Below are 26295 nucleotides of genomic sequence, written 5' to 3'. Positions count from 1 at the left end.
AAAACATACACACAAGCGAAAAAAGAAACAGAATTATCTATAAAGTGAATAACAGGAGCTAATTAAATGGCAGAAGTGATATTCACATAAGACAGTAGGAGGCCTAATGAGAGAAATCAAAGACATTTATGAGACACAGAGACAGTGTGAATGGCTCAGGGGGTGGGGAATGAGGCAGGTAGAACTGGAAGCCTTATCCCCACCTCCTGAGCTATTCACAGGATCTCCGTATCTCATAAATGTCTTTAATTTCTCTCATTACTATGACTTCTGGCATTTAACTAGCTCCTGTTTTCCACTAAAACACCTTACAGGTTATTTTCTACTTCTCTGGTGCGCGCGCGTGTACATTTTCTTCCTCTCCCTTTCGTCTTTTTTCTTAAATGCAATTTAAAAAAACTCAGAAATGTAGTAAACAGTGAGAAGGATAGTGACAGACAACAACAACGTCGCAAGGCGCTTCACAGGAGCGTTATCAAACAAAATTTGACACTGAGCCACATAAGGAGAAATTAGGCAGATGACCAAAAGCTTGGTCAAAGAGGTAGGTTTTAAGGAGCGTCTTAAAGGAGGAGAGAGAGGTAGAGAGGCGGAGAGGTTTAAGGAGGCAATTCCAGAGCTTAGGGCCTCGGCAGATAAAGGCACGGCCGCCAATGATGCAGCAATTAAAATTGGGGATGCTCATGAGGCTAGAATTGGAGGAGCGCAGATATCTCATAGGGTTGTAGGGCTGAAGGAGATTACAGAGATAGGGAGGGGCGAGGCCATGGAGGGATTTGAAAACAAGGATGAGAATTTTAAAATGAAGGCATTGTGAGAATCCTGGGAAGTCTATCTTTATATTCTTTTACTAACTAACCTGAACTAAATCAATTGATTCTATTATAAATTGTCATTTAAAGATTCCATTGTTATTGCTGCATTTATAATCATATACTTGTAAACCCTGTTGTAATATGCCCTGGGTAGGCTCGGTTAGATGCTGGACTTTGCTTGTCCAAATTAAAGATACAGTTAGCAGCATTCATCGCAGAACAAAACAGCTTGTCTGTGGGAACAGAACTAGCAAGGTCATATGTAAGCAGTCACTGTGTTGGAATCTTATGATACCTGCAGGATTAAAAACATAGGCCTTCGCAGCGAAAAGCAAGGACCCATATCTCTACTATGGAGACGTGTTGCTTTTGTATTGTCATAACTACCCCAGATATGAGTCTTGATGGTCAAAAACAGATGGTGTAAGGGTGTCATAAGACTAGAACCTGCGTAAACCAAGGTGCTGCGTAAGTGTCATCTTTATGATTGGATTTTTGGTTTGGGGTGTAGGCCAGTGATTGGTTCAGGAGAACTCCATAGGTTTTGAATGGGGGTAGAAGTATAAGAAGGGGGTCCCTCAGACACTTAGGTTTTAGAGGTATTCGGCAAAGAGTGTGGGAACATCCAAGGAGGGATTCGGGTTGGTGGAGGACCCACACGCGTCACACCGGGCGGACGAGCGAGCCTAGAGGCCAGGCCCGATGGGGGTGGACTCGTGACAATCGCGTCTTCTATCCAAGGCATAACGGGTAATAGAAACCTTGATTGCGCCTTGTTTAACTACTGCACAGATGTTGTAATGTATCAAGTCTCACTTACACTGAATAAAATATAATTACTGCCACCAATATGGGTCAAGTCGAATATTTTGGAACTTAGGAGTGAAAGGGTTAATTGGCAAAGACCCAGAATCTCTACAAATTGGCGACCGCGGCAGGACTTTCAGACGGTACTATTAATAAGTATTTTATTCAGTGGAATTGGGGTCCTAGGGTATCTGGTTTGGCTGACCTAGTGATCCATAAAGGAAAACCTTCCGGGGTATAGGACTAATCGCCTACCAGTAGTTGAGCAGACGATTTGCTAAGCATGGCTAACCTGACAGATGTAGAGCATGCCAGGGACAAGAAACATGGGAAGCTGCTCCCTGCCATTGACTTGGTATCATTCCTCATGAGTCCAGAAAGTGACTCGTACCAAAAAGTAGTCAATTGGTTCCAGTCAAATTGACAAGGGCAAGTTCAAACTGGACAAAGGGAAGCGTATACTGGCTTTCGCAACTCACATTTGCGCCGAGCGTGGAGACTTGTGTAAGATTTGCAATATTTAGCAGAACCCCAAAACGGAATGATGACCCTGTTAAAAGCAATTTTGGACCATCGCAAAAGAAACCTGGAAGATAAAATGCATGGTTGGACCTAGCAGGAGGATTCAAAGATTAAACACAGACTTGGCATTTTAAAAGGGTATGTACAGGCTTGTAGAAAAGGCTGGGACAAGAATGTGGGATTGACCTCTGCAAAAGGAACAGTTTTAGATATTCGAGGTAGCCAAACTGTCATGGAGAAACAGTAAACGAAACTCAGCCCCTATCCAGGAATTTACATTCAAACAATGAATCAATGAAAAACCAGCCTCACCTAAGATCCAAGACCCATTCAAAACATGCATAAAACAAATCATCCAGCCAACCTGCACAGAATTTCAAGGCCTTACAGGAAATCTAAGATTAGAAGACAATCGAACAACAGTTTAACCACTCAGAGAGAATCCAAAACCACTTCACACACTTAAACCAAATTCGAACCAATCCTGAAACCAGTTAAATAAATGGGACCAATCAATGCAAATAAGTCCGCCAAAAATTAACAATGAACCGAGACTGATTTGGCGGGCAGATAAGCAGATCTCAATTAGTATAAACTAAAGATCTGTCTCCACAAGAAATCAGTTCGACGAGTTCGATGGGTTCGAACAGTTCGATAAGTACAGTTCAGCAGAAGGAGTTCAACAAAAACAGTTCAACCAGTTCGAGAAGAAAGGAGAGACCCATCGTTCAAGTTTAAAACACCATCGCAACTCGGCGGTTTCAGAAGCAAGCATCTGGAAGCAGTTCTCTCTCTTGAAGAAGTAACACATCATCGGACACCTCGCGGCACCAAGGGCCCCACGAAACCAACAACCAAATACTACCAGAAGCCAACCAGGTAATACTGGGCCACCGCGACCAACAAGAAACCAACTCGGAAGAAACCGAAGATCTGCAAGTTTTTCCACTCTACAAACTATTCCTGCGTTTGGTGAGCATTATCCCTGGTCCTTCAGAGTCCAACTTAGCTAGTAAGGTGGGGTTGGGAGGGGTAAGGTATTTGTCTACTGTAATTTTTCCCTCGTGTATGTCGAAGTGTTTCCCCATTTTATTAGAGTGTTAAGATTATTGTATTGTATTTTTCCTTCTCAAATAAAAACCAAAGTTCTTGTATCAAATTCAGTTGTCTGCTGCAATTTCATTACAACCCCCAAATAAGTCCAGGTCTAGAACCAAGGCAGTGGGAGCGATTCGAACCGCTCATAAGTCAGAGGCGAAGCTGACCCACACACCACCCCTTACACTTGTGAGACGAACATGTGAGAGAGGAGAAGCATAAAGAGCAGGAGAGACAGGAGAAAGAGAGGGAAAAGATCTAAGCTGTATGCTAATCCACCTGAGAACTCAGCAAAGGAAGGGAAAAAAAACAGGGAATTAGGGAACAAGCTGTTGAGACGACAGTTTAAAAGGCATAAAAAAAAGAAACTTAATGTTGAAACCAGCACTGAAGCTGATGGTACATGCTGCCAACTTCTGTGTCGAGAAAAATAAAACACAAGTTTTAAAGGATGCTGGAATTTCAGTTGTGTGAAAGTGTGTGTTAAAGTATGGAAGTTTTCCTGACTATGAATGTTTAGGAAGTTACAGTATTCCTTTTATCTGAAAGTCTGTTTTTTTTAAAAGTGTTTATGATGTTTGTTTTTGCTCCACCCACTTTTCCATGCAGAGCTAAAAGCTGTTTAATCCTTTGTAGTCTTGTCTTGGATACTGGGAGCATTTTTAATTGATGTCTTTCTTACAAGCGTGTGTTGGTTTAAGTTTGTTAATTGATTTATGTATGTGCACGTGTATTATTTGTGAGATACTTGAGCCATGTTTTTGGTTTTTGAACTAATTTAAACTGTGTGGGCAGGCTTGCGACCTGGGATTTATCACGTAAAAAAAAATCGGCACTCTTGGATTTCATAACCCATTACAGGGATCAATATTTCTGAATTGTATGAAAGTGTGAATATGCTGACTATGTTCATTTCAATTTAAGATTGTGCACCTAGATGTGGGGAAAACTTTGTGATTTACATTTCAAGTTAAAGATGCTGCTTTGGATATATTCTGACTGGGGAAACTTGTGCAGCAGTAAAGGCAGAGGCAGTTTGTTTAAAAAAAAGATTTAACCTCGAAGTTAACCATGGTACCTGAGACTTGATTTGAAATTTCCAAAGCACTTTGATTTGATTTATTTATGTGAAAACTAATTTTTCTCCAGTTATTTTAAGTATTTTTACAGTCATTTAGAAAAGCGTCTGATGAAAAAAGGAGAAATATGATGTAATTTACAGTGTTTTAGTAAGCATGTGCAATTTTGTTTTATTTTATCTGCTCTGTATTGTGTTTAGATAATAAAATATTGGTCCAAATTAAATTGGAATTATTGATGTTAACTAACCTATTAAATTGTGAAAACCCGACTTACATTGTGGCTATGGTGAAATTCTTGTTATTATTTTAAATTATGTGAAAGCTGTTCTTTTTAGTTCACTAAGCAACCACTTTAGTATTGCTGAATGAAATTTAAAGATGCTGGATATTATTAAATTTAAGTTTCTTAATTTTAAGTGGATGTTTTCCCACGGTGCAGAAGGAATTTTATGATTTGGCAAACTGGATAAGCAGAGCCATTCTCTGTTTTCTTTTGTTTTTAAAAAAAAGTGACCATGGCTTTCAAGGGCCCCATGAATATTGATGGCATAGCAAGAGATCCAGCAGTTTGAAGAATTTATTAACAGACATCTAAATCACAGCATGGTGACAGGTTGGACTAAAGGCTTTGCCTTTCAAAAGCTCGGACTTAATCCATTCAGGGTCATTTTTATATGGAGGTTACCTGCAAATTAATTGCAAGCACTTCTGCCTCTAATGTTAAAGAAAAACCATGTAAACCATCAAGCCAGTTTCTGAAATTGGAAATAAGATAAATTGATAAAACTAAAATTGATAAGAGTTGCTGTTTTAAGCACTCGCGAAGGGAATATCAATCTGCAGTTTAAAGTGGGTAATTAAATTTTCATTAGAATAGACTGATGACAGCAGTCTAGGTGGTCCTGATAATTGCTGTGTATTAAAGAAGAATGTTGGGGGGGAAATAAAATTGAACATTGACAAAACTGTCAGTCCAACAATACTGCTGTTTGGATTTGGGATCATTTTGAACTGATAAGATAGACTCTGGCACAATATATCGTGTTATTTTGGAAAATGAAAGAACCTCTAAAATAAAGAATAAAAAAATCAAAATGTGTTAATAACGGACCAAGTGGGGACGTTTGATCTATGTTTTCTATCTTTGATATTGTATTAGACCATAAAGTTCCTCCAGGGCTCAAGAATGAGATATGAATGGTGACTAATGGGATGCCCCACTTACAATGCAAGATAGAAACAGGAAATATTTCATTACACCATGAAATGGGAATCATTTTCTTAGTTGAATTGCATAATCACCTGTGTGAAATTCACCTCAAGGTGTCAATCTGACATTACTGTACATTCTAGTGAAAGTCAGGAACGTGCAGTTGAGAATAGTAAATTGATAATCTTCTCTTGGAGAGGTTTGTGTGCCTATGAACTTTTTAAGAAAACTGAATGTGATAGGCTGGCCACTACCCAAGACATCGGGACCATACAGGAGGAGATGAGCAAAGATCTCCAGACACCCCAAGATCCGTTGATAAGATCACCAGAAAGCTCAAGAATGGCTTGTATCGGATGGCACGTGTGGTGCGAGCAATTAGCATGCAAAAATGCATGGTGAATTTGCACTGAAGACCGATCCCAGACATGCTCAGTTACTTGGCAACAGCACGACATGAAATGATTAATGTGGCTCAGCAGAGTGAGACAACTTCTGAAATCATAAAGGCATTAACACATACTACATAGAGAAACCAACTGTGAAACAATCAGGATGGCACCTGTCTGAGGGATTGAAATTTAAGTAAAAAGCAACATAGAATTTGGATTGGGACAATTGAGGGCTAGGGAGAAATAAATTTAGCAATAATTATCCACATGATCGATACGACGAAAAGAGAGGTCTGGAGAATCTTTTAAGTCCATGATTTGTTGATTAACTAGCTTTCTTTACAATGTATTATGATTTTCTTTGTCTGTATCATTGCCACCTGAAATGTATGTGCTTAGTCAATGTGCTAATGACTATAAGACTGAATTATAATGATAGCAAAATACTGCAGATGTTGGAAATCCGAAATAACAACAGAAAATGCTGGAAAAACTCAGGTCAGGCAACATCCGTGGAGAGAAATTTGAGTTGACGTTTCGGGTCGAACCCTTCTTCAAAACTGGAAAGAAAAGAAACAAGATCGAAGGCAGGGCTGCGATCGGACAAAAGAATAAAAGAAACAAAAGAAGTAAAAGAGATTAGAAGCTAGACGAGATGGTAATAGGCTGAGATTATCAAACACGAGAAGGGAAACTGAAAGTAATGAAGATGAACAAGGTTGAAGAGCCAAACGGAGATCCCGTCGAAGAGAAGAGCAGAACTTCTTCAAGGTAGGCATTCCTAGAAGAGGTGTGGCAGGGAACCAAACACTAGTATGATCGCAAAATACTGCAGATGTTGGAAATCCGTGTTTGATAATCTCAGCCTATTACCATCTCGTCTAGCTTCTAATCTCTTTTACTTCTTTTCACAGTCCAGGAGGAACAGCCTGAGCTTCAAGACTCCTCAGAGGAAGCTGCAACCTCTGAGGGCGTAGCGTCAGCAGAATTCAGTGCACACAGCACCAGCACAGACACTCACACCTCGGTGGGACCTTCGCGAGATAGAGTAGTGTTGTCACCTGGTGTATCACAGGTCACAAGTGAGCATCAGCAGATGGTGGAGACAGGGACAGCAGTGGAGAGTCCTTGTCGGAGGGCGTAGGACTGTCCCAGCTCGGCTCAGCTGCATTTCGACCCTGCGCCTCCGGGTCCATCCAGAAGGAGGGCGGTGCTGGAACTCCAGGAACAGGTGCAGGAGTCTCTGGCAGGTTTTGTCTCCAGGGTCGCTGCAAGTGTGGAGCAAATGGAGGAGTCCATCGCAAACATGAGCAGTGCCTTTGTGGAGGCATTGGCGCATGAACGCATCACCACAGAAAGGATGGCAACCTCCGTGGAAAGGCTAGCTACGGTTGAGGAGAGGATGGTTATGGCCATGGAGGAGCTAAGTCGCCAGAGTGTTGAAAACATGGTCATTGTTCAGAATAGACTGGCATCTCTTGAGGAGCGATGGTCAGCCGCCAAAGGTGTCAAGATAGGAGCAGCAAGAAAGCCACAGGGGAAGCATCACATAGGAGCATGCGTAAGAGCAAGATAATGCACAAGTAGTCACAAGGGTAGTCACTTGGGTGTTATGTTGTGTTTATTTTTGAAATGCCATCAGTTGCTTGTTATGATAAAAAATTCTGATGGCAAACTGTTGAAGTTGTGGCGTGTGTCATTTCGCAAATGGGACTTCCACATTGAGGGCTTAGAGCAACTTGCAATTGTCAGTATGGTGGTCAGAGTGATAGGAATCCGCAGGTTCTTGTCCATTGTCGATGCTCTGGTAAGAAGGTGCGAGGCAAAAGTGTGTGATTGTGCAGGCTAAGCAAATCTGGCCAACATGAGTGCCACCCTTGCATTCCGGGCAGCAGTGTGGTCGTGCGCTGGCACCTTCTGGCCTGCGCAGCTTCAGGTGCGTGAGCAGCAGCTTTGCGCTCCTGTTGTTGTTGCTGCTGCAGTTGGTGCTGCTGTTGCTCATGGTTCTGCTGCCACGGCTGGTCATCGTCCGAATCTGATGTCCAGGAGGAAAGGAAATAAAAGGTTCCCATTCTTCTGGTATATGCCTCAGTTGAGGAAGCGCTCAGTCAAGGTGGGGAGAGGGGTTTCTCAGGAGGTCTCACTGGAGATGGGTGTCAGGCTCCAAACTTCCACAACAATGAGTAAACCTGCTAAAAGCTCCCCCAGACCTGAGGCAACAAAGTTCTGCCACCTGCAAATGATCATTGGTGAAAACTCCTTTTTAATGGTGGAGCTGCAGCTGTTAGTAAGCAATCCACTTGTGAGGCCGCCAGGATTAACTGGCCTTAAGGGCCTATCCCGCCTCTTTGAGGTGGGATGGAAACGGGGTCTGAAACCCCGATTCTGGGAAAATTGTTTGGAGGCGGGATCGGAGCCGCCCGCCATTTTTTGCGATTTTAACATCTCACACACCTCCAATCCCACCTCCTCGGGCCTGGCAAAATCGAGCCCCAAATCTCCAGTTTTACACCCCACCCAATATTGCTCTCCAGTGATTTAAATGGAGAGTAAAATCAAGCAGGGTGTAACACCAGCATTGCACCCAATCCCATCAGTTTCATGTCGGGCGGGTTAGTTTAAAATTACTCGCTTAGTAGCTCGGTTCCACAGGAAAGTTGTCCCCTTGGGGGAGGTACGAGCAGACTCGGGAAACAAACTGTTTGGCGGGGGGGGGGGGGGGGGGGGGGGGGAAGAGTCACGATCTTGCAGTTCAGTCCAGTCCAGTAGAAAGCCTCGGTTCTCAGAATTGACTGATACTTGAGATAGATGGAGTAGGGCCGTCTCGATTTTTACACACGTAATGCAATAGAGAACCGGCAAAAAGAGACCAAATCTGTAGGGACAGAGAGCGAATCAGTGAGAGTCATCTCCAGGCTGCCGTTAACTGGTTCAGCGAAGCATGGAGTAACTGGACAACGGGAGATGGGAGATGATCCAGTGAGGATAATGGAGGGAGTCATTCCTTCAAATGAAAAATACATTTCTAGCAAGAAAATATATCATGGGAATGAAAGAGCCTTGAAAAAGCTGGTAAAGAATACACAGACCTCAAGAATAAGAAATAATAGAGGGAATTACAAGTGTAAAATAGGTTCAGATATGAAGCAGTCCATGCCCGCATGCAGCAAGACCTGGACAACATCCAGGTTTAGACTGATTAGTGGCAAGTAACATTCGTGCCACTCAAGTGCCAGGCAGTGACAATCTCTAACAAGAGAGCGTCTAACCACCTCTCGACATTAAATGGCATTACCATCGCCAAATCCCCCACCATCAACATCCTGGGGGTCACCATTGACCAGAAACTTACTGGACCAGCCACATAAATACTGTGGCTACAAGAGCAGGTCAGAGGCTAGGTATTCTGTGGCAAGTGTCTCACCTCCTAACTCCCCAAAGCCTTTCCAGCATCTACAAGGCACAAGTCAGGAGTGTGATGGAATACTCTCCATTTGCTTGGATGAGTGCAGCTCCAACAACACTCAAGTAGCTCGACACCATCCAGGACAAAGCAGCCCGCTTGATTGGCACGTCATCTACCACCTTAAACATTCACTCCTTCCACCACCGGCGTACCGTGGCTGCAGTGTGTACCATCTACAAGATGCACTGCAGCAACACGGCAAGGCTTCTTCAACAGCACCTCCCAAACCTGCGACCTCTACCTCCTAGAAGGACAAGGGCAGCAGGCGCATGGGAACACTATCACCTCGAAGTTCCCCTCCAAGTTACACACCATCCTGATTCGGAAATATATTGCCGTTCCTTCATCGTCGTTGGGTCAAAATCCTGGAACTCCCTCCCTAACAGTGCTGTGGGAGTACCTTCACCACACGGACTGCAGTGGTTCAAGAAGGCGGCTTACCACCACCTTCTCAAGGGCAGTTAGGTTGTAGAGGCATTCAGCAAAGAGCTTGGGAACATCTACCAGACGAGCCGAGGAGGGATTCAGTTTGGCGGAGGACCCACACGTGTCACACCAGGCGCACGTGAGACTAGCAGCCAGGGCCGATGGGGGTGGACTCGTGGCAATCACATCTTCTACCCAGGGCATAACAACAACAACTTGTATTTATATAGCGCCTTTAACGTAGTAAAACATCCCAAGGCGCTTCACAGGAGTATTTTAAGACAAAAAATTTGACACCGAGCCACATAAGGAGAAATTAGGGCAGGTGACCAAAAGCTTGGTCAAAGAGGTAGGTTTTAAGGACTGTCTTGAAGGAAGAAAGGGAGGTAGCGAGGCAGAAAGGCAAATATAACACCAAGGTTGCGAACAGTCTGGTTCAGCCACAGACCGATGTTAGGGAGAGGGATGGAGTCAGTGGTTAAGGAACGGAGTTTGAGACGGCGACCGAAGGCAATGGCTTTGGTCTTCCCAATATTTAATTGGAGGAAATTTCTGCTCATCCAGAACTGGATGGCGGACAAGCAGTCTGACAATTTAGAGACCGTGGAGAGGTCAAGAGCAGAGGTAGTGAAGTAGAGCTGGGTGTCGTCAGCGTACATGTGGAAACTGACACTGTTTTCGGATGATGTCGCCAAGGAGCAGCATGTAGATGAGAAATAGGAGGGAGCCAAGGATAGCTCCTTGGGGGACACCAGAGGTAACGATGCGGGAGTGGGAGGAGAAGCCGTTGCAGGTGATTCTCTGGCTACAATTAGATAGATAAGAATGGAACCAGGCGAGTGCAGTCCCACCCAGCTGGACGACGGTGGAGAGGTATTGGAGAGGATGGGGTGGTCAACCATGTTAAAGGCTGCAGACAAGTCGAGAAGGACGAGGAGGGATAGTTTACCTTTGTCACAGTCACAAAGGATGTAGTTTGTGACTTTGAAGAGAGCCGTTTCGGTACTGTGGCATGGGCGGAAACCTGATTGGAGGGATTCAAACATGGAATTGCGAGAATGATGGGCACAGATTTGGGAGGCAACAACACGTCCCGGTATTTTGGAGAGGAAAGGGAGGTTGGAGGTGGGGTGGTAGTTTGCAAGGATGGAGGGATCAAGGGTAGGTTTTTTGAGGAGAGGGGTGATGATGGTAGATTTGAGGGAGAGGGGACAGTACCTGAGGAGAGAGAACCGTTAACAATATCAACTAACATGGGAGCCAGAAAAGGAAGTTGGGTGGTCAGCAGTTTGGTGGGAATAGGGTCGAGGGAGCAGGAAGTGGGTCTCATGGACAAGTTGAGCGCAGAGAGCTCATGAGGGGAGATCGGAGAGGAACTGGAGAAAGATGTGGGTTCAGGGCTAGGGCAAGGGGGAACGTTAGAGGAAGATTGGCCCAGTGGGCTAGGGGAAGGAAGGGAAGTGGCAGAGGCAGCTGAACGGATGGTCTCAATCTTAGAGACAAAGAAGTCCATGAGCTCCTCACACTTGTTATCGGAGGGGAGGGTGGAGGAGACAGGGGAGAGGGGTTTAAGAAGACGGTTAGAAGTAGAGAATAGGAGCCGGGGTTTATCTTTGCATTCCAGAATGATTCTGGAATACAAGCAATTTTGGCAGATGAAAGCAGGACCCGATAATGCTTTATGTGGTCCAGCCAGATCTGGCGGTGAATGGCTGAACCAGTTGTCCGCCATATCTTGTTCAAGTCTGCGTCCCTTGGGCTTAAGGGAGCGAAGATGTGAGCCGTACCAGGGGGAACGGCTAGGGTGAGAGAGGGTAATTGTTTTAGTAGGGACTAGGGCATCAAAGGTGGTGGTGAGGGTGTGGTTGAGCAGATCGGTAGCTGCAGACATGCCATGGTGAATGGAGGGCCAAAGGCTGGACAGTTGGGATTTCATAAATGCAGTTGTAAGTGAGTGGGGAGAGGGTTTTTTCCAGGGGCGGACACAGAGGGATGTAGGGTTGGGGGCTGGTGGAAGGGGGATGTGGGTGGAGAGCGATACGAGGAAATGGTCAGAGATGGTCTTATCTGCGATTGACACGATGGGAGTAGCGAGGCCACGAGAGAGGGCAAGGTCGAGGGGGTGGGGAGTTTACACGGAGGGAGAGATTAAGGGAGGATAGGAGGCTAGTGAAGTCAGAGGAGAGAGAGCATGATGAACTGAGATGGAGGTTGAAATCACTGAGGATGAAAAGTTGTTCGGTGCAGAGGCTGAGGGAGGAGAGCAGTAATAAAAATTTTATGGTATTTGGGTGGGCGATAGAGAACAAGAATTTTAAATGAGAGGTGAGAGGGGTGGAATAAGGTGAGATGCTCAAAGGAGGAGAAACTGCCAGAGGAGTAGGAGGACAGACCAAGGTGTGATTTGGTGATGAGAGCCACACCGTCACCACGGCGGTCTGAGCGGGGCAAGTGGTGGAAGGTATAGCCAGGTGGGGAGGTTTCATTTAAGGGTAAGGTGTCATCACCCCTCAACCAAGTTTCCGTCAGGGCCATGATGTCAATGCAATCATCCACGATAAGCTCTTGGATGGCAAGGGCCTTGTTCGCAAGTGAACGGACATTCTGGAGGGAGATGCGGAGAGGGTCGGTGATGGCTGCCCCACTGCCAACGTCCACAGGGTCGGTGCTGGGGGGGAGGATGAGTTGGATGGGGAGGATATTGGCAAGATTTGCCCCCAGTGGGCGCGCTGGGTGGGAAAGTCAGTGAGAGAGTAGGATGGGGCAGTTGGGGTTGCTGCTCATAAGGAGGCAGCGACGAGTGCCTCGATCGGCCCTTCGTAGGATGCCAAGAGAGGCACAGAGGGAAGCTGTGGGCTTATCTAAGAGCGAGTGAAGCCTGGGACGGTGGCAGGAGAGTAGGAAGGTCGAAGAGTAATGAAGGATTGGGGTAGGGATTTGGGAGGGCAGAGTATCCGAGAGAGGAGAGATGAAAGGAGGCATGATGACAGGAGAGAGCGGTCAGGGAGGGATAGAGAGAAAAGGAAAATAGGAGGAAAAAGTGGAATGGCTCGGGTCCGGAGTGGCAGCCAAAGTGTGTACGCGAATGGAAATGGGAAAAGCTCAGGTTACATAGGCCTGTTTAAATGTAATAATTAATGGGATACATATTTCCTGGTAGCAGGGAATAGGTTGGAGACAATAGTACGGAGACCAGGGTCAAAGTCAGAGGTCCCATGGAGGGACAAAGCCGACGTAAGCAGGACGGGGCCGGCACGGAGCATCAACGAACTGCTGCCAAAGCAGGTGAGTGAAGTCCAGAAGCTATTTGATGGGTAGAGAGTTCGAGGATGGAGGTTGTTGCTGTAGGAATGAGAGTCAGGAGCGACGCAGAAAGATGATGGTGAAATTGATGCAAGTTGGAGGTCACCGTAGATCAAAGCGGCGGAGAAAAAGTAAAACCACAAACCAGCGACCAGCAAAGCTGAAAACCGGTAGAACGAGTCTCCGGACAGCAAGTGAAGCAGCAACTGCTAGCTAGAAGCCAGCTGCTACCACAGAAGGAGGCCATTTGGCCTATCTTGCCTGTGCTGGCTCTTTGGTAGAGCTATCCAATTAGTCCCACTCCCCTGCTCTTTCCCCATTGCCTTGTAAATTTTTTCCCTCAAGTACTTATCCAATTCTCTTTTGAATGTTACTATTGAACCTGCCTTCGCCACCCTTTCAGGCAGTGCATTCCAGATGACAACAGCTCGCTGTGTAAACAAGTGTTTCCTCATGTCGCCTCTGGTTCTTTTGCCGATCACTTTAAATTTGGGTCCTCTGGTTACCGACCCTTCTGCCACTGGAAACTGTTTCTCTTTATTTACTCTATCGAAACCATTTATGATTTTGAACACCTCTATCAAATCTCCTCTTAACCTTCTCTGCTCTAAGGAGAACAACCCCATCTTCTCCAGTCTCTCCACATAAAAGTCTTTCATCCCTGGTACCATTCTAGTAAATCTCTTCTGCACCCTCTCCAAGGCCTTGACATCCTTCCTAAAGTGTGGTGCCCAGAACTGAACACAGTACTCCAGCTGAGGCCTAACCAGTGTTTTATAAAGGTTTAGCATAACTTCCTTGCTTTTGTACTCTATTCCTTTATCAATCTACATCAATGATTTGGATGAGGGGACCAAATGTAATATATCCAAGTTTGCTGATGATACAAAGCTGGGTGGGAATGTAAGTTGTGAGGAGGATGCAAGGAGGCTTCAAGGGGATATAGACAGGCTAAGTGAGTGGGCAAGAACATGGCAAATGGAATGTAATGTGGAGAAATGTGAAGTTATCCACTTTGGTAGGAAAAATAGAAAAGCAGAGTATTTTTTAAATGGTGAGAGATTGGGAAATGTTGGTGTTCAGAGGGACCTGAGTGTCCTTGTACACGAATCACTGAAAGTTGACATGCAGGTACAGCAAGCAATTAGGAAAGCAATTGGTGCGTTGGCCTTTATTACAAGAGGATTTGAGTGTAAGAGTAAAGATATCTTACTGCAATTATATAGGACCCTGGTGAGACCACACCTGGAGTATTGTGTACAGTTTTGGTCTCCTTACCTAAGGAAGGATATACTTGCCATAGAGGGAGTGCAACGAAGGTTCACCAGACTGGTTCCTGGGATGGGGGGATTGTCCTATGAGGAGAGATTGAGTAGACTAGGCCTATATTCTCTAGCGTTTAGAAGAATGAGAGGTGATCTCATTGAAATATACAAAATTCTTACAGGGCTTGACAGGGTAGATGCAGGGAGGTTGTTTCTCCTGGCTGGGGAGTCTAGAACTAGGGGTCACAGTCTCAGAATAAGGGGTCGGCCATTTAGGACTGAGGTGAGGAGAAATTTCTTCACTCAGAGGGCGGTGAATCTTTGGAATTCTCTACCCCAGAGGGCTGTGGAGGCTCAGTCGTTGAGTATATTCAAGACAGAGATCGATAGATATTTGGATATTAAGGGAATCAAGGGATATGGGGATAGTGCAGGAAAGTGGAGTTGAGGTCGAAGATCAGCCATGATCTTACTGAATGGTGGAGCAGGCTCGAGGGGCCAAATGGCCGACTCCTGCTCCTATTTCTTTTGTTCTTATGTAATAAAACCAAGGATCCCATATGTCTTTTTAACAACCTTCTCAACTTGTCCTGCCACCTTCAAAGATTTGTGCACATACACCCCAGGTCTCTCTGTTCCTGCACCCCTTTAAAATTGAACCATTTAGTACGTATTGCCTCTCCTTATTCTTCCTAACTAAATGTATCACGTCAGACATCTGCCATGTGTCTGCCCATTTTACCATTCTGTTTATGTTCTCCTGAAGTCTGTAACTATCCACCACATTGTTTAGTACATCTCAGAGTTTCATATCATCTACAAACTTTGAAATTATGCCCTGTATACCCAAGTCCAGGTCATTAATAAGTATCGAAAAGACCAGTGGTCGGTCATAGTACTGACCCCTAGGGAACTCCACTGTATACTTCCCTCCAGTCTGAAAAACAACCGTTCACTACCACTCTCGGCTTTCTATCCCTTAGCCAATTTTGTATCCATGCTGCCACTGTCCCTTTAATCCCATGGGCTTTAATTTTGCTAACAAGTCTATTATGCTTTTTGAAAGTCCATATACACAACATCAACTACACTACCCTCATCAACCCTCTCCCTTACTTCATCAAAGAACTCAATCAAGTTAGTCAAACACGATTTGCCTTTAACAAATCCGCGCTGACTTGCATTTATTAGCCCATGCTTTTCCAAATGCAATTAATTTTGTCCCAGATTATTGTCTCTAAAAGTTCCCCCATCACCGGCGTTAGGCTGATTGGCGTGTAGTTGCCGGGTTTATGCCTCTCCCCTTTTTTAAACAGAGATGTACCATTTGCGATCCCCCAGTCCTCTGGCACCACCCCCATATTCAAGGAGGATTGGAAGATTGTGGTCAGGGCCTCCGCAATTTCCACCCTTAATTCCCTCTGGAACCTAGGATACATCCCATCTGGATCGGGTGACTTTTGTATTTTGAGGACTGCCAACCTTTTAAGTATCTCCTCTTTATCTATTTAGCCTATCCAATATTGCTACTGCCTCCTCCTTTACTGCTACATTAGCAGCATCCTCTTCTCTAGTGAAGACAGATGCAAAGTACACATTTAGTACCTCAGCCATGCCCTCTGCCTCCACAAGAAGATCCCATTTTTGATCCCTAATCGGCCCCACTCTTCCTTTGATTACCTTTTTACTATTTATGTGTTTATAAAAGACTTCTTGGGTTCCCTTTTATGTTACCCGCTAATCTATTCTCATACTCTCTCTTTGCCCCTCGTATTTCCTTCTTTAGATGTTCTCTGTACTTTTTATTGTACTTGGTTCTCTAATGTATTACGAACCTTCAGTTGCCATAAGCCTCCTTTTCCTGTTTCATTTTAACCTCTATATCTTTCGTCATCCAAGGAGCTCTAGCTTTGGATGCCCTTCCTTTCCCTCTGTACCCAAACCATCTCTTCTTTGAAGGCCACCCATTGTTCCACCTGGACCAGATCCCTTTTCAACTCACTGAAATTAGCCCCCCTCCAGTTAAGTATTTTTACCCTTGATTGTACCTTGTCCTTTTCCATAACTATGCTAAACCTGATGCTATGATCACTATGTTTGACCTTTTTGGCTGGCAATAAATATCAATTAGTGCTGAATCCATGGGCAGTGTGCTGTTGTGTCAGTGTGTTGATAGAGACACTGAAGACAGGAGTTGGTTTCATAGGTGTTTACTAAACAAAGTCTGGAGGGGAACTAACTGATACAACACAATATACAGGCTTATATAGCCCGAGTGGCCATTACCGGCATTACAGTACACATGGGGCTCTTAAAGGCACATACACTACATATGCTAAGTATCTGGGGGTTGGAGACAGAGTGATTCTGGAGCCCAAGTCATGAAAGAGTCAACATATAGGTCAGCATCCTGGTCTCCCAGCTCAGGGAGGCTCCATCGAATTCACAGACCAGGTCGTGGAAAATAAACAAGTTGGAGAAACATAAATAAAAATAATAAACCACTTAAAAATATTTAAGTCAGGATTTACCAAAGAAAAAAAGTGTTAAAATCAGAAAAAATAAACAATGGCCCTCCCAATCTATCATTCACCCCTCTGGTTTTCCAGTTTAAATTTTTTTCCTAATGTGACTAAAATAATGAGCTGTGGGAAAATCCGCTCTCTTTTAAGTCAAAAATAAAACACAACGTTCAGGATTAATTAGCAAAACTATATTTGAAGCAAAAAAACAGCTCGAACTGTCCTTACAATGTGTGACACTAATAGTAGTTGTTGTGCATCACAGGCTGCGACCCCAACAACTCCCTTGTGGAATTCCGTCAAGCCATCTGTGTGTGACACAGGTGATTGGATGTGTGCTCTACATATAGATGGTGTACGTCAATGCAGCAAGAAAACAAAACGCTGCTTGTGCCAAACTGGGCAAGTGCATGCGTCATACCAGTACGCTGATGTTGGCCGCCCCAGGTTTTTTTGGGTTTAACTCCGGGGTAGTTATAGGGCAGAACCTATTCACTTTGCACTAGAGGTTAAAACGAAACAGACCTATTCACTTTGCAGCATGTAAGGAGCCATCTAATTGTTCTTCTATTACTGTAGCCATGAGAAAGTCTTGCCTTCTTATCATAAGGAAGACAGTGTTGATATTTCATTGCCCACTCTCTCGGAGTGCAGCCTAAAGCCCTTGGAGTCTATCTCAGCCATCTGTTTCCAGCTTCCTGCCGATTCGTTGACAGAAGTACAGAGGCTATGTTTAACTGCTGGAGATTTCTGACAAGGTTTCCTGTCTATAATAGATTCCTGGCAACCCGGGAAAATGAAAGCTGACCTGGATTCTCAGACAAGTGCCATTGTTTGTGAAGCTGTATTGCAGCATGTTGTGCGGGCTGGATCTCAAACAGAGCAAGAAAGGGAAAGACCGAAAATACAAGAAATAATATAAAGGACAAAAACAACAGCAACAAGAACTTGCATTTATATAGCGCCTTTAACGTTTTAAAACAGAGCGATTTAGGCAGGGAATTCCAGAGCTTAGGGCATAGACGGCTGAAGGCATGGCCGCTAATAGTGGAGCGATGAAAATCGGAGATGTGCAAGAGGCTAGAATTGAATTGGAGGAGAGTAGTGATTTTGGAGGGTTGTAGGGCTGGAGAAGGTTACAGAGATGGGGAAGGGTGAGGCCATGGGGAGATTTAAAAAACAAGGGTGAGAATTTTTAAATCGAGGCGTTGCCGGACTGGGAGTACAAGTTTTTATTTAAATTTGTTCCTGGGATGTGGGTGTCGCTGGCAAGGCCGGCATTTATTGCCCACCCCTAACTGCCCTTGAGAAGGTGGCGGTGAGCCGCCTTCCTGAACCTCTGCAGTCCGTGTGGTGAAGGTACTCCCACAGTGCTGTTAGGGAGGGAGTTCTAGGATTTTGACCCAGCGACGATGAAGGAACAGCGATATATTTCCAAGACAGGATGGTGTGTAACTTGGAGGGGAACTTGGAGGTGATGGTGTTCCCTTGCACCTGCTGCCCTTGTCCTTTTAGGTGGAAGAGGTCGCGGGTTTGGGAGGTGCTGTTGAAGAAGCCTTGGCGAGTTGCTGCAGTGCATCTTCTAGATGGTACACACTGCAGCCATGGCGCGCCGGTGGTGGAGGGAGTGAATGTTTAAGCTGGTGGATGGGGTGCCAATCAAGCAGGCTGCTTTGTCCTGGATGGTGTCGAGCTCCTTGCGTGTTGTTGGAGCTGCACTCAACCAGGCAAGTGGAGAGTATTCCATCACACTCCTGACTTGTGCCTTGTAGATGGTGGAAAGGCTATGGGGAGTTAGGGGGTAAGACATTCGCCGCAGAGTACCCAGCCTCTGACCTGCTCTTGTAGCCACAGTATTTATGTGGCTGGTCCAGTTAAGTTTCTGGTCAATGGTGACGCCCAGGATATTGATGTTGGGGGATTCAGCGATGGTAATGCCATTTAATGTCAAGGAGAGGTGGTTAGATGCACTCTTGTTAGAGATTGTCACTGCCTGGCACTTGAGTGGCATGAATGTTACTTGCCACTAATCAGTCTAAACCTGGATGTTGTCCAGGTCTTGCTGCATGCGGGCATGGACTGCTTCATATCTGAACCTGTTTTACACTTGTAATTCCCTCTATTATTTCTTATTCTTGAGGTCTGTGTATTCTTTACCAGCTTTTTCAAGGCTCTTTCATTCCCGTGATATATTTTCTTGCTAGAAATGTATTTTTCATTTGAAGGAATGACTCCCTCCATTATCCTCACTGGGTCATCTCCCATCTCCCGTTGTCCAGTTGCCCCCATGCTTCTCCGAACCAGTTAACGGCAGCCTGGAGATGACTCTCACTGATTCGCTCTCTGTCCCTACAGATTTGGTCTCTCTTTGCCGGTTCTCTATTGCATTGCGTGTGTAAAAATCGAGATGGTCCTACTCCATCTATCTCAAGTATCAGTCAATTCTGAGAACCGAGGCTTTCTACTCGACTGGACTGAACTGCAAGATCGTGACTCTTCCCCCCCAAACAGTTTGTTTCCCCAGTCTGCTCCTACCTCCCCCAAGGGGACAACTTTCCTGTGGAGCCGAGATACTACGGGAGTAATTTTAAACTAACCCGCCCGACACGAAACTGATGGGATTGGGTGCAATGCTGGTGTTACACCCTGCCTGATTTTATTCTCCATTTAAGTCACTGGAGAGCAATATTGGGTGGGGTGTAAAACTGGAGTTCCACCCGATCCCCTGAGGTTCCCACCCGGTCAGCTCAAATTGGTCCCCGAGTTTCCCCAGATTATTTGACTATACAGAGAATCACCGCAGAGCCCAAACCTGTTCATCGCCCAGCTCCAGATACAGGCTCCTCCCAGAAAGAAACATGGGATAGCAATCAGGAGTGAGTACGCTGGCTGGTTTTTGTCCTCTGTAGTCCAGGGACACTGAGGTCAATTGAGTATCCAAACCATTGACCCAGCTGAGATCAGCAAATTCAACACGCGCCTGTACTGGCATGCTGCCGGATTCCCCAAGCATGGGTCTCGCGCAGTCAGCTGTGAGTCAAAGGTAAATCTGCCAGCACCTACGAAGACCAGCAGCCTGGAAGATCTACTTAAAAGTGGTTTCCCAGCCTTAGTTAGTCCTAAGCTGTTAACAACAACAACTTACATTTGTATTCACTTTAATTCTCCGCTCCATTCCCACTCAGACCTCACCGTCCTCGGCCTCTTGCATTGTTCCACGGAAGCTCAGCGTAAGCTCGAGGAACAGCACCTCATCTTTCGATTAGGCACTTTACAGCCTTCCGGACTCAACATAGAGTTCAACAATTTCAGATCATAACCTCGGCCCCTATCATATATATATATATATATTTTATCCAAACTCTTTGTCTGTCTTTCTTTTCTTCTCTCCCCCATGGCAGCTGTCTTTCATTCTGCCAGCGCAATTTACACTTCATCTCGAGCCATCCTTTGTTTTTTAACCTGTCCCATTACCACCTCCTCTCGCCTTGAATATCTCTTAATGCCTCTTAACCTCTCCTGCCTTCTATCCTATCACAGACCTTCCCTTTTGTTCTTTCATCCCCTCCCCCCTTTCCCAGCCCCTACACTTGCTTAAAAATCTGTTCCATTTCCTGCTTTTTTCCAATTCTGACGAAAGGTCATCGATCTGAAACGTTAACTCTGTTTCTCTCTTCACAGATGCTGCCTGACCTGCTGAGTATCTCCAGCATTCTCTGTTTTTATTTCATTTATATAGCGCCTTTAACGTAGTAAAACGTCCCAAGGCCCTTCACAGCAAGGTGCAAGTTGTTGTTAACAATTTTATATTTAGGTGGTAGCCAGCAGCACTGAACCAGTCCTTGTGGAACTCAAGTGCTACTAACATGGATCTTGTGCAATGTGAAATCTGTAAATCGGAAATAGAATGTGGGTCTTCTGGTCTGTTTAAAAAATGACTTGCATTTATATAGTGCTTTTCACGACCTCAGGACATCCCAAAGCACTGTTCAGCCCATGAAATACGTTTTTGGATGTGTAGTCACTGTTGTAATTTTGGAAAAACAGTAGCCAATTTGCGCACAGCAAGCTCCCACAAACAGCAATGAGATTATGACCAGATCATCTGTTTTAGTGAAGGTAGTTGAGGGATAAATGTTGGTCAGGACACTGGGGCGAACTCCCCTGCTGTTCTTCAAACAGTGCCATGGGATCTTTTACGTCCACCTGAGAGGGTAGACAGGGCCTTGGTTTAACAGTTCATCCAAAAGACAGCACCTCCGACAGTGCAGCACTCCCTCAGTACTGCACTGGAGTGTCAGCCTAGATTTTGTGCTCAAGTCTGGAGTGGGACTTGAACCGATGACCTCCTGACTCAGAGGCGAGGGTGCTACCCACCGACTCACAACTGACACCATAGAGCTTAGTGTTATACTGGGCAGTGATTTTTATCTACCAAGCCACTCATGAAAGACCTAGGCCCCGATATTTAAGGGGAGGCGGGTAGGGTACGGGGACCAGTTTAGCTGTCGGGAACCTGGGAAGTATGGGTTTCCCTTAGGTCCTGCCGAATTTAACAGCAGGACCCGATTACCATTTTTAGAATCCGTTTCCCGACTGCAGCCAGCCAGATTGAGATGCTGGCTGGCTGTCGGCCGGGAAACAGAAAGGAAAGAGTAAACCTGAAGCACAAGGACAGGTTTCTTGCTGAAAATTATTATTGTAAATCTCAGTAAAAAGCATTTTCTCTGAATAGGAAAATGTTTTAAACTGCAGGAAAAAAAAGAACAGATGGGTGGAAGAAGTTAAGACTCAATTTTCCACTTTGGATTCCTATTTTAGCTCCTTTTTCAAAAATATAACTTACATTTAGCGGTCAAACCCACCTGCTTTTGATACAGGAAGTCTGTTTTTGGGGCTCACCAACTGGTCATTTTGATGGTTGAAAATGAACAGCAAAAACTGGATTTTGCCAATGGGGAGCTTTTGGAGGCGGGACTCCCACTTGTCGGGTTTCAGCCCCGCCTCCATTGACTTGTGGCCAACCCACACTATTTTCCCTTGATTGACCTTGTTAAGCCCCGCCCAGCAGGTCTAGCAGGCCAATTAAGGGAAAGCCGGTTACAGGTGACGTCAGCAAGTGACGTTTCATCTGTAAAGAGCTTTTGACAGATGAAATGTCAGCGTTTGATGGCTCTGTGAAGCTGTCAAACACTGACAATCTGTCTTCTAAGTTCAGTCCTGTCACTCAGGCTCAGTTAGACAGCTCCCCTGACCAGAAAGCAGAAGGTGCAGCTTTTGACAGTTCAGCGGCCATTCTGCTTTCTATGCCGGTGAGCTGAGGGACACCTGAGACCTGAAGGGAGGAAGTCTGCAGGAAGAAGTAAAGGTAAGTAAAACTTATTAAAACACTTTACACACACCTCACACACTTACCTCTGCACACATGCACCTATCACTCACCTGAACACCGGACATCTCGGCCCCTCCGACCCCCGCAGACCGACGGCCTGCCTTTCTGACCCTGGCGAGGTTCGGAGCCGTCGGGAATCCCACACTTCAGGGCTCAAAATGAGGATTCTCAAAATTTGGCACTAATCCCCTTGCCGCCTCGAGGAGACGGGACCCGGTGCGGTTCGGGTACCCGCCTCCTGGGAAGATGGCACGGAGGCAGGTTGGGGGCGGGATGGGTACCCACCCCCAGATTTTGCCATTTTCCCGGCAGTCCTGCCTCCAAACCCGCCTCCCCAGGGCTGGCAAAATCGCCCCCTCGGTTTTCAAACGCATGTTTGTTCCAAATTCTTTTCCAACAATGCACACATGCCCGCTGTTCGTGCACTGACTGGAAACTTTTAAACTTGTTCAGCCTGCCGCACAGGTCACAGACTGGGTGCATCATTCAACAATGGCAGATATTCCTACTATTAAGTCAAGAGCCAACCTGGACATTGATCCCCTTCCCAAATCCCAGAGATCTTAACTTGCTGAAAGGATCAACAAATGTCTGGGAGTATATGTTCCCTTACCTGTTACTAGTAGGACATCCCCAGGGAAGACAGTCAGAGCCCAGAATGCAGCAGCTCGCCACAGCACAATCTTCATGGTGACTCCCGATTGGTCTGTTACCACAACAGTTGCTATGGGGACTCTGCACCCAGCGAATGGTCCGGATTTGATCTGTATCTCCTTCAGGAGGCAGCGGAACAGAACGGTGACCAAAACATGGTACTTCCTGCTCCTATCAGTGCAGCTTTTAAGCCGTTCTGTTTGAATGAAGCCAAGCTTAGGTGTTGGCCATCGGTCCTTCTGCGCCTTCAGATAGTGGCCAAGATCGGATATTCTCTCAGGATCCATCAGCTTCATTTTCTTAGATGACGGTGGGTCATTATGTAAACAAACTGGAGATCTTGATGTTTGGGTCACCTGGTTTAACTCCTCAGGCTCCTTGATAGTCTCCACTGATCTTTTTAAAGACCACTTAGCACTGTCTGCAACCTGAGAGCATAGGATTCCTCCACTGTATGGTTCAATATTAACCTCAACAGCACCTTTGGACGAATCAGTGGAGGGACTGAAGAGCTGCTCTGAACTTTGTGATATCCTTCCATCTACAGCCTCATTGGTAGACAATTCCTGGTTACTTAATAAGCTGAAAAGTTCTGGGGTATTTTCTGAACTGACAACTTGTCCACACACTGCCTCACTGGCACATTGTAAAGATGGCCTAATAGAACTATGGATAGATGCAAGTGACTGACAGGACATCTCAGTACCTTTCGTGTTTTTTTCCAGTTTAGCCTTTAAGTTGTCATGGGGACCGTGTGTGTTAAACTCACTCTCTGAATATCTCTGTGAAAGAATGGCAGCTTGACTGGCAGTCAACACACTGAGGAACTCAGTGTCTGTTGATAAACCTACATTCACCGTTGTGCATCTGGAACAAGATCCTTGTCCCTCAGTTGGAAAGGTATTCTGCAGATATTCCATCAGAGAGTCATGGAGCAATTCAGGACAATCTTCTTTCAAAGATGCGCTCTGCTCTCTTATGATGCTGTTAGGGCCCTGAGAATCAGTCTCATTTTCTCCGCTTTGTCTGCTCCCCTCGTCAGACTCCGAAGCTGTCTTGAAACTTTCTCCTGTGCAAACAGGATTGATGGGGTCACGATCATGTTCTTCAGTTATCTTGAGACCCCCTTCAGAGTGCAGCAATACTCTGTTGCTCAACCCTCTCCTCTGCTGTTTCCCTATCTGTCCAGTACTGAGGTCCTCATCATATAGCCTATCACACTCTTTGCTCAGTCTCTGTTCCAGCACAGAAGCATCGAGGTTTTCAAAAGTACATTGTTGAGATAACGCTATGTTTCCATCTTCACTTTTTGAAGTGGAAGACTGTCTAGATTGGTTTCCCAATCGTGATGTTGCTTCATGCCAATCGACATGTTTCTGAGACTCCTTGGTGCTGCAGTCTCTAGGACTGGCATTGAGAGATCCTTTATCAAACAAGACCCGGCACTGGAGCCACTTCTGGGAGCTGCCATCAGTTACTGCTTCTTGTGCTGATGTTTTCCGCTGTGTCAAAATGGTTGGTGCTCCAAGGAAAATGTGAACTTTTTTTCTATTGGTCATGTTGGGATGATAAATTATTCAATCCTTCCAGATGATGTGGTCTCTTACTGAATCTCATCACATTCGACAGTTTAGCCTGTTATGAAGACAACAAAATATTGAAAGAACAATCACATAGCTAAGAACTGAAGAAGTTTAAGCATCTTAGCATGAGGTTTACAACTCACCCCAGGGCATGGCCCTATTTCAGGTTGGCTACTCTGACAGGCACGGTGACAGTTTTTGATCTGTATCCTTATGGTACTGTAGACTACACTATCCATCTGGTGGGGGTGGGGGGAGTTAACAATAATGCTCCTAAACATACAGGAGACCAAAGATGCTAGTAAATCACAGCTTTCTTTGAATATCATACAGATCATACAAAGCCCAAGCCTTTGAAGATGAGTTTACTATTTAATTCACCCCAGCTGAGATGATCTAATTCAGCACACATTGGGGATTGAGCCTGGTCTATCTGGTTCAGTACCAGAATAAGTGCACGTAGACACTGAAACATCAGGCTAGCACATTGTAGACATGCATTGGTTAGCTTTACACACATGCGAAGTACACTGCCTCTAGAATTCAATGTGACTTCCAAACAAACAGAACTCAATTACATACACATGTTTAATAGGTTACTGAACTGGAGAGGGGAATGGGGCTAAATGGATAGCTCTTTCAGAGAGCCAGTGTAGGTGCAATGGGGAGGATAGCCTCCGTCTGTAAAAAATTCTATGGTAGAATCAGACACTCGCGAATCTATTGTGAGAGACGCGATTTTTGAGTAAAATGAAGCCTCACTCATGATCTCGTGATAGAACACCAAAACCTTGCTTTTGTTTTCTAAACTCACACACACATGCGGTGCCCACAAAAGAGCAGGAGGCTTTTCCTGAAGTTCGGGCCTCCTTAGAATATCAGAAAACTGCCAGCGCTGAACGGCCACCGACAGGCAGCTCGCCGATGGGGCAAGGGATAGGAGATCTGGCACTCTTTCCGTGGAATCGAGCCAGAAGTGGGTCTTAAAAATGGGAGAGGCAATCCCGGGGGAGGAGCCATGGAGGGACTAGCAGCAGGTGGTGGGAAGGTTTTTGTGGGGCCTGGAGGAGTAGTCCAAACACCACTGGCAGAGCGGACTTTAAATTTGCAGTGGTCCCTCTAAAAATGACTGGTTCAGGCAGCAGTCATGGGGCGGACAGCTCGGGCTGGGTTTGGTTCTGACCGACGGGGAAAGACTCGGCGACCTGAAGGAAACTTCTATGTCGAGAAGAACCGAACTTCCTCCTTTGAAGGAGACTTGCACGCGGCACTGGCGCCCTGCCCCAGTCTCAGGCAAAGTACGAAGACAAAAAAACACAGATCACTGGCCATTTACCGTTTTTAAAAGTTTTTTGTAAAGCATTTTCAGATGCAGTAATATAGTTTTTGTAAAGAGCTCGGACCTGTTAGAAGTTAAATAAGCCACTAATGAGGTTTATAAACCAACTGTCAATCTATATTGGTTTACGTTTGAAGAAAAATAGCAACTTATGATTTATACACCAAATCTCTTGATTTTTAAGAGTTTGTCTCTTGAGACGGTGGGATTGGCATTACTGTAGAATATTGAATCAATAGCAACACACTGCTATCCCACTAGAGGGCACTCAGTTCCCACACAGCATAGAGGAAAAGGGCTCACAGCACACTTTCCATAAAATGATCCTGTTGGTGATAACCCTGTTTACATCAGTACACAGGGCAACTCCTGCGTCCTTTACTCTGTTATTCCCAAGATATGACTCTACATTTACTTGG

General features: G+C 45.4%; 1 protein-coding gene across 1 annotated transcript in view; it reads right to left on the bottom strand.

Moving 5' to 3' along the window:
- The window catches only part of shld2 (shieldin complex subunit 2), a 158733-nt gene that overhangs the window by 41621 nt on the left and 90817 nt on the right, over positions 1 to 26295 (bottom strand). The window contains exon 2 of the mRNA XM_085970272.1: positions 22914 to 24589. Within this exon, the coding sequence (XP_085826398.1) occupies positions 22914 to 24513 (1600 nt within the window). The 5' untranslated portion in view covers positions 24514 to 24589. The remainder of the gene's footprint in view (positions 1 to 22913; positions 24590 to 26295) is intronic.

Source organism: Somniosus microcephalus, chromosome 29 (genome assembly GCF_052327205.1).
Source record: "Somniosus microcephalus isolate GS21.2 chromosome 29, FLI_Smic_1.0, whole genome shotgun sequence".
Classification (NCBI taxonomy): Eukaryota; Metazoa; Chordata; class Chondrichthyes; order Squaliformes; family Somniosidae; genus Somniosus; species Somniosus microcephalus.
The sequence above is the reverse complement of the archived record's forward strand: the minus strand, read 5'-3'. Positions and strand labels throughout refer to the sequence as shown.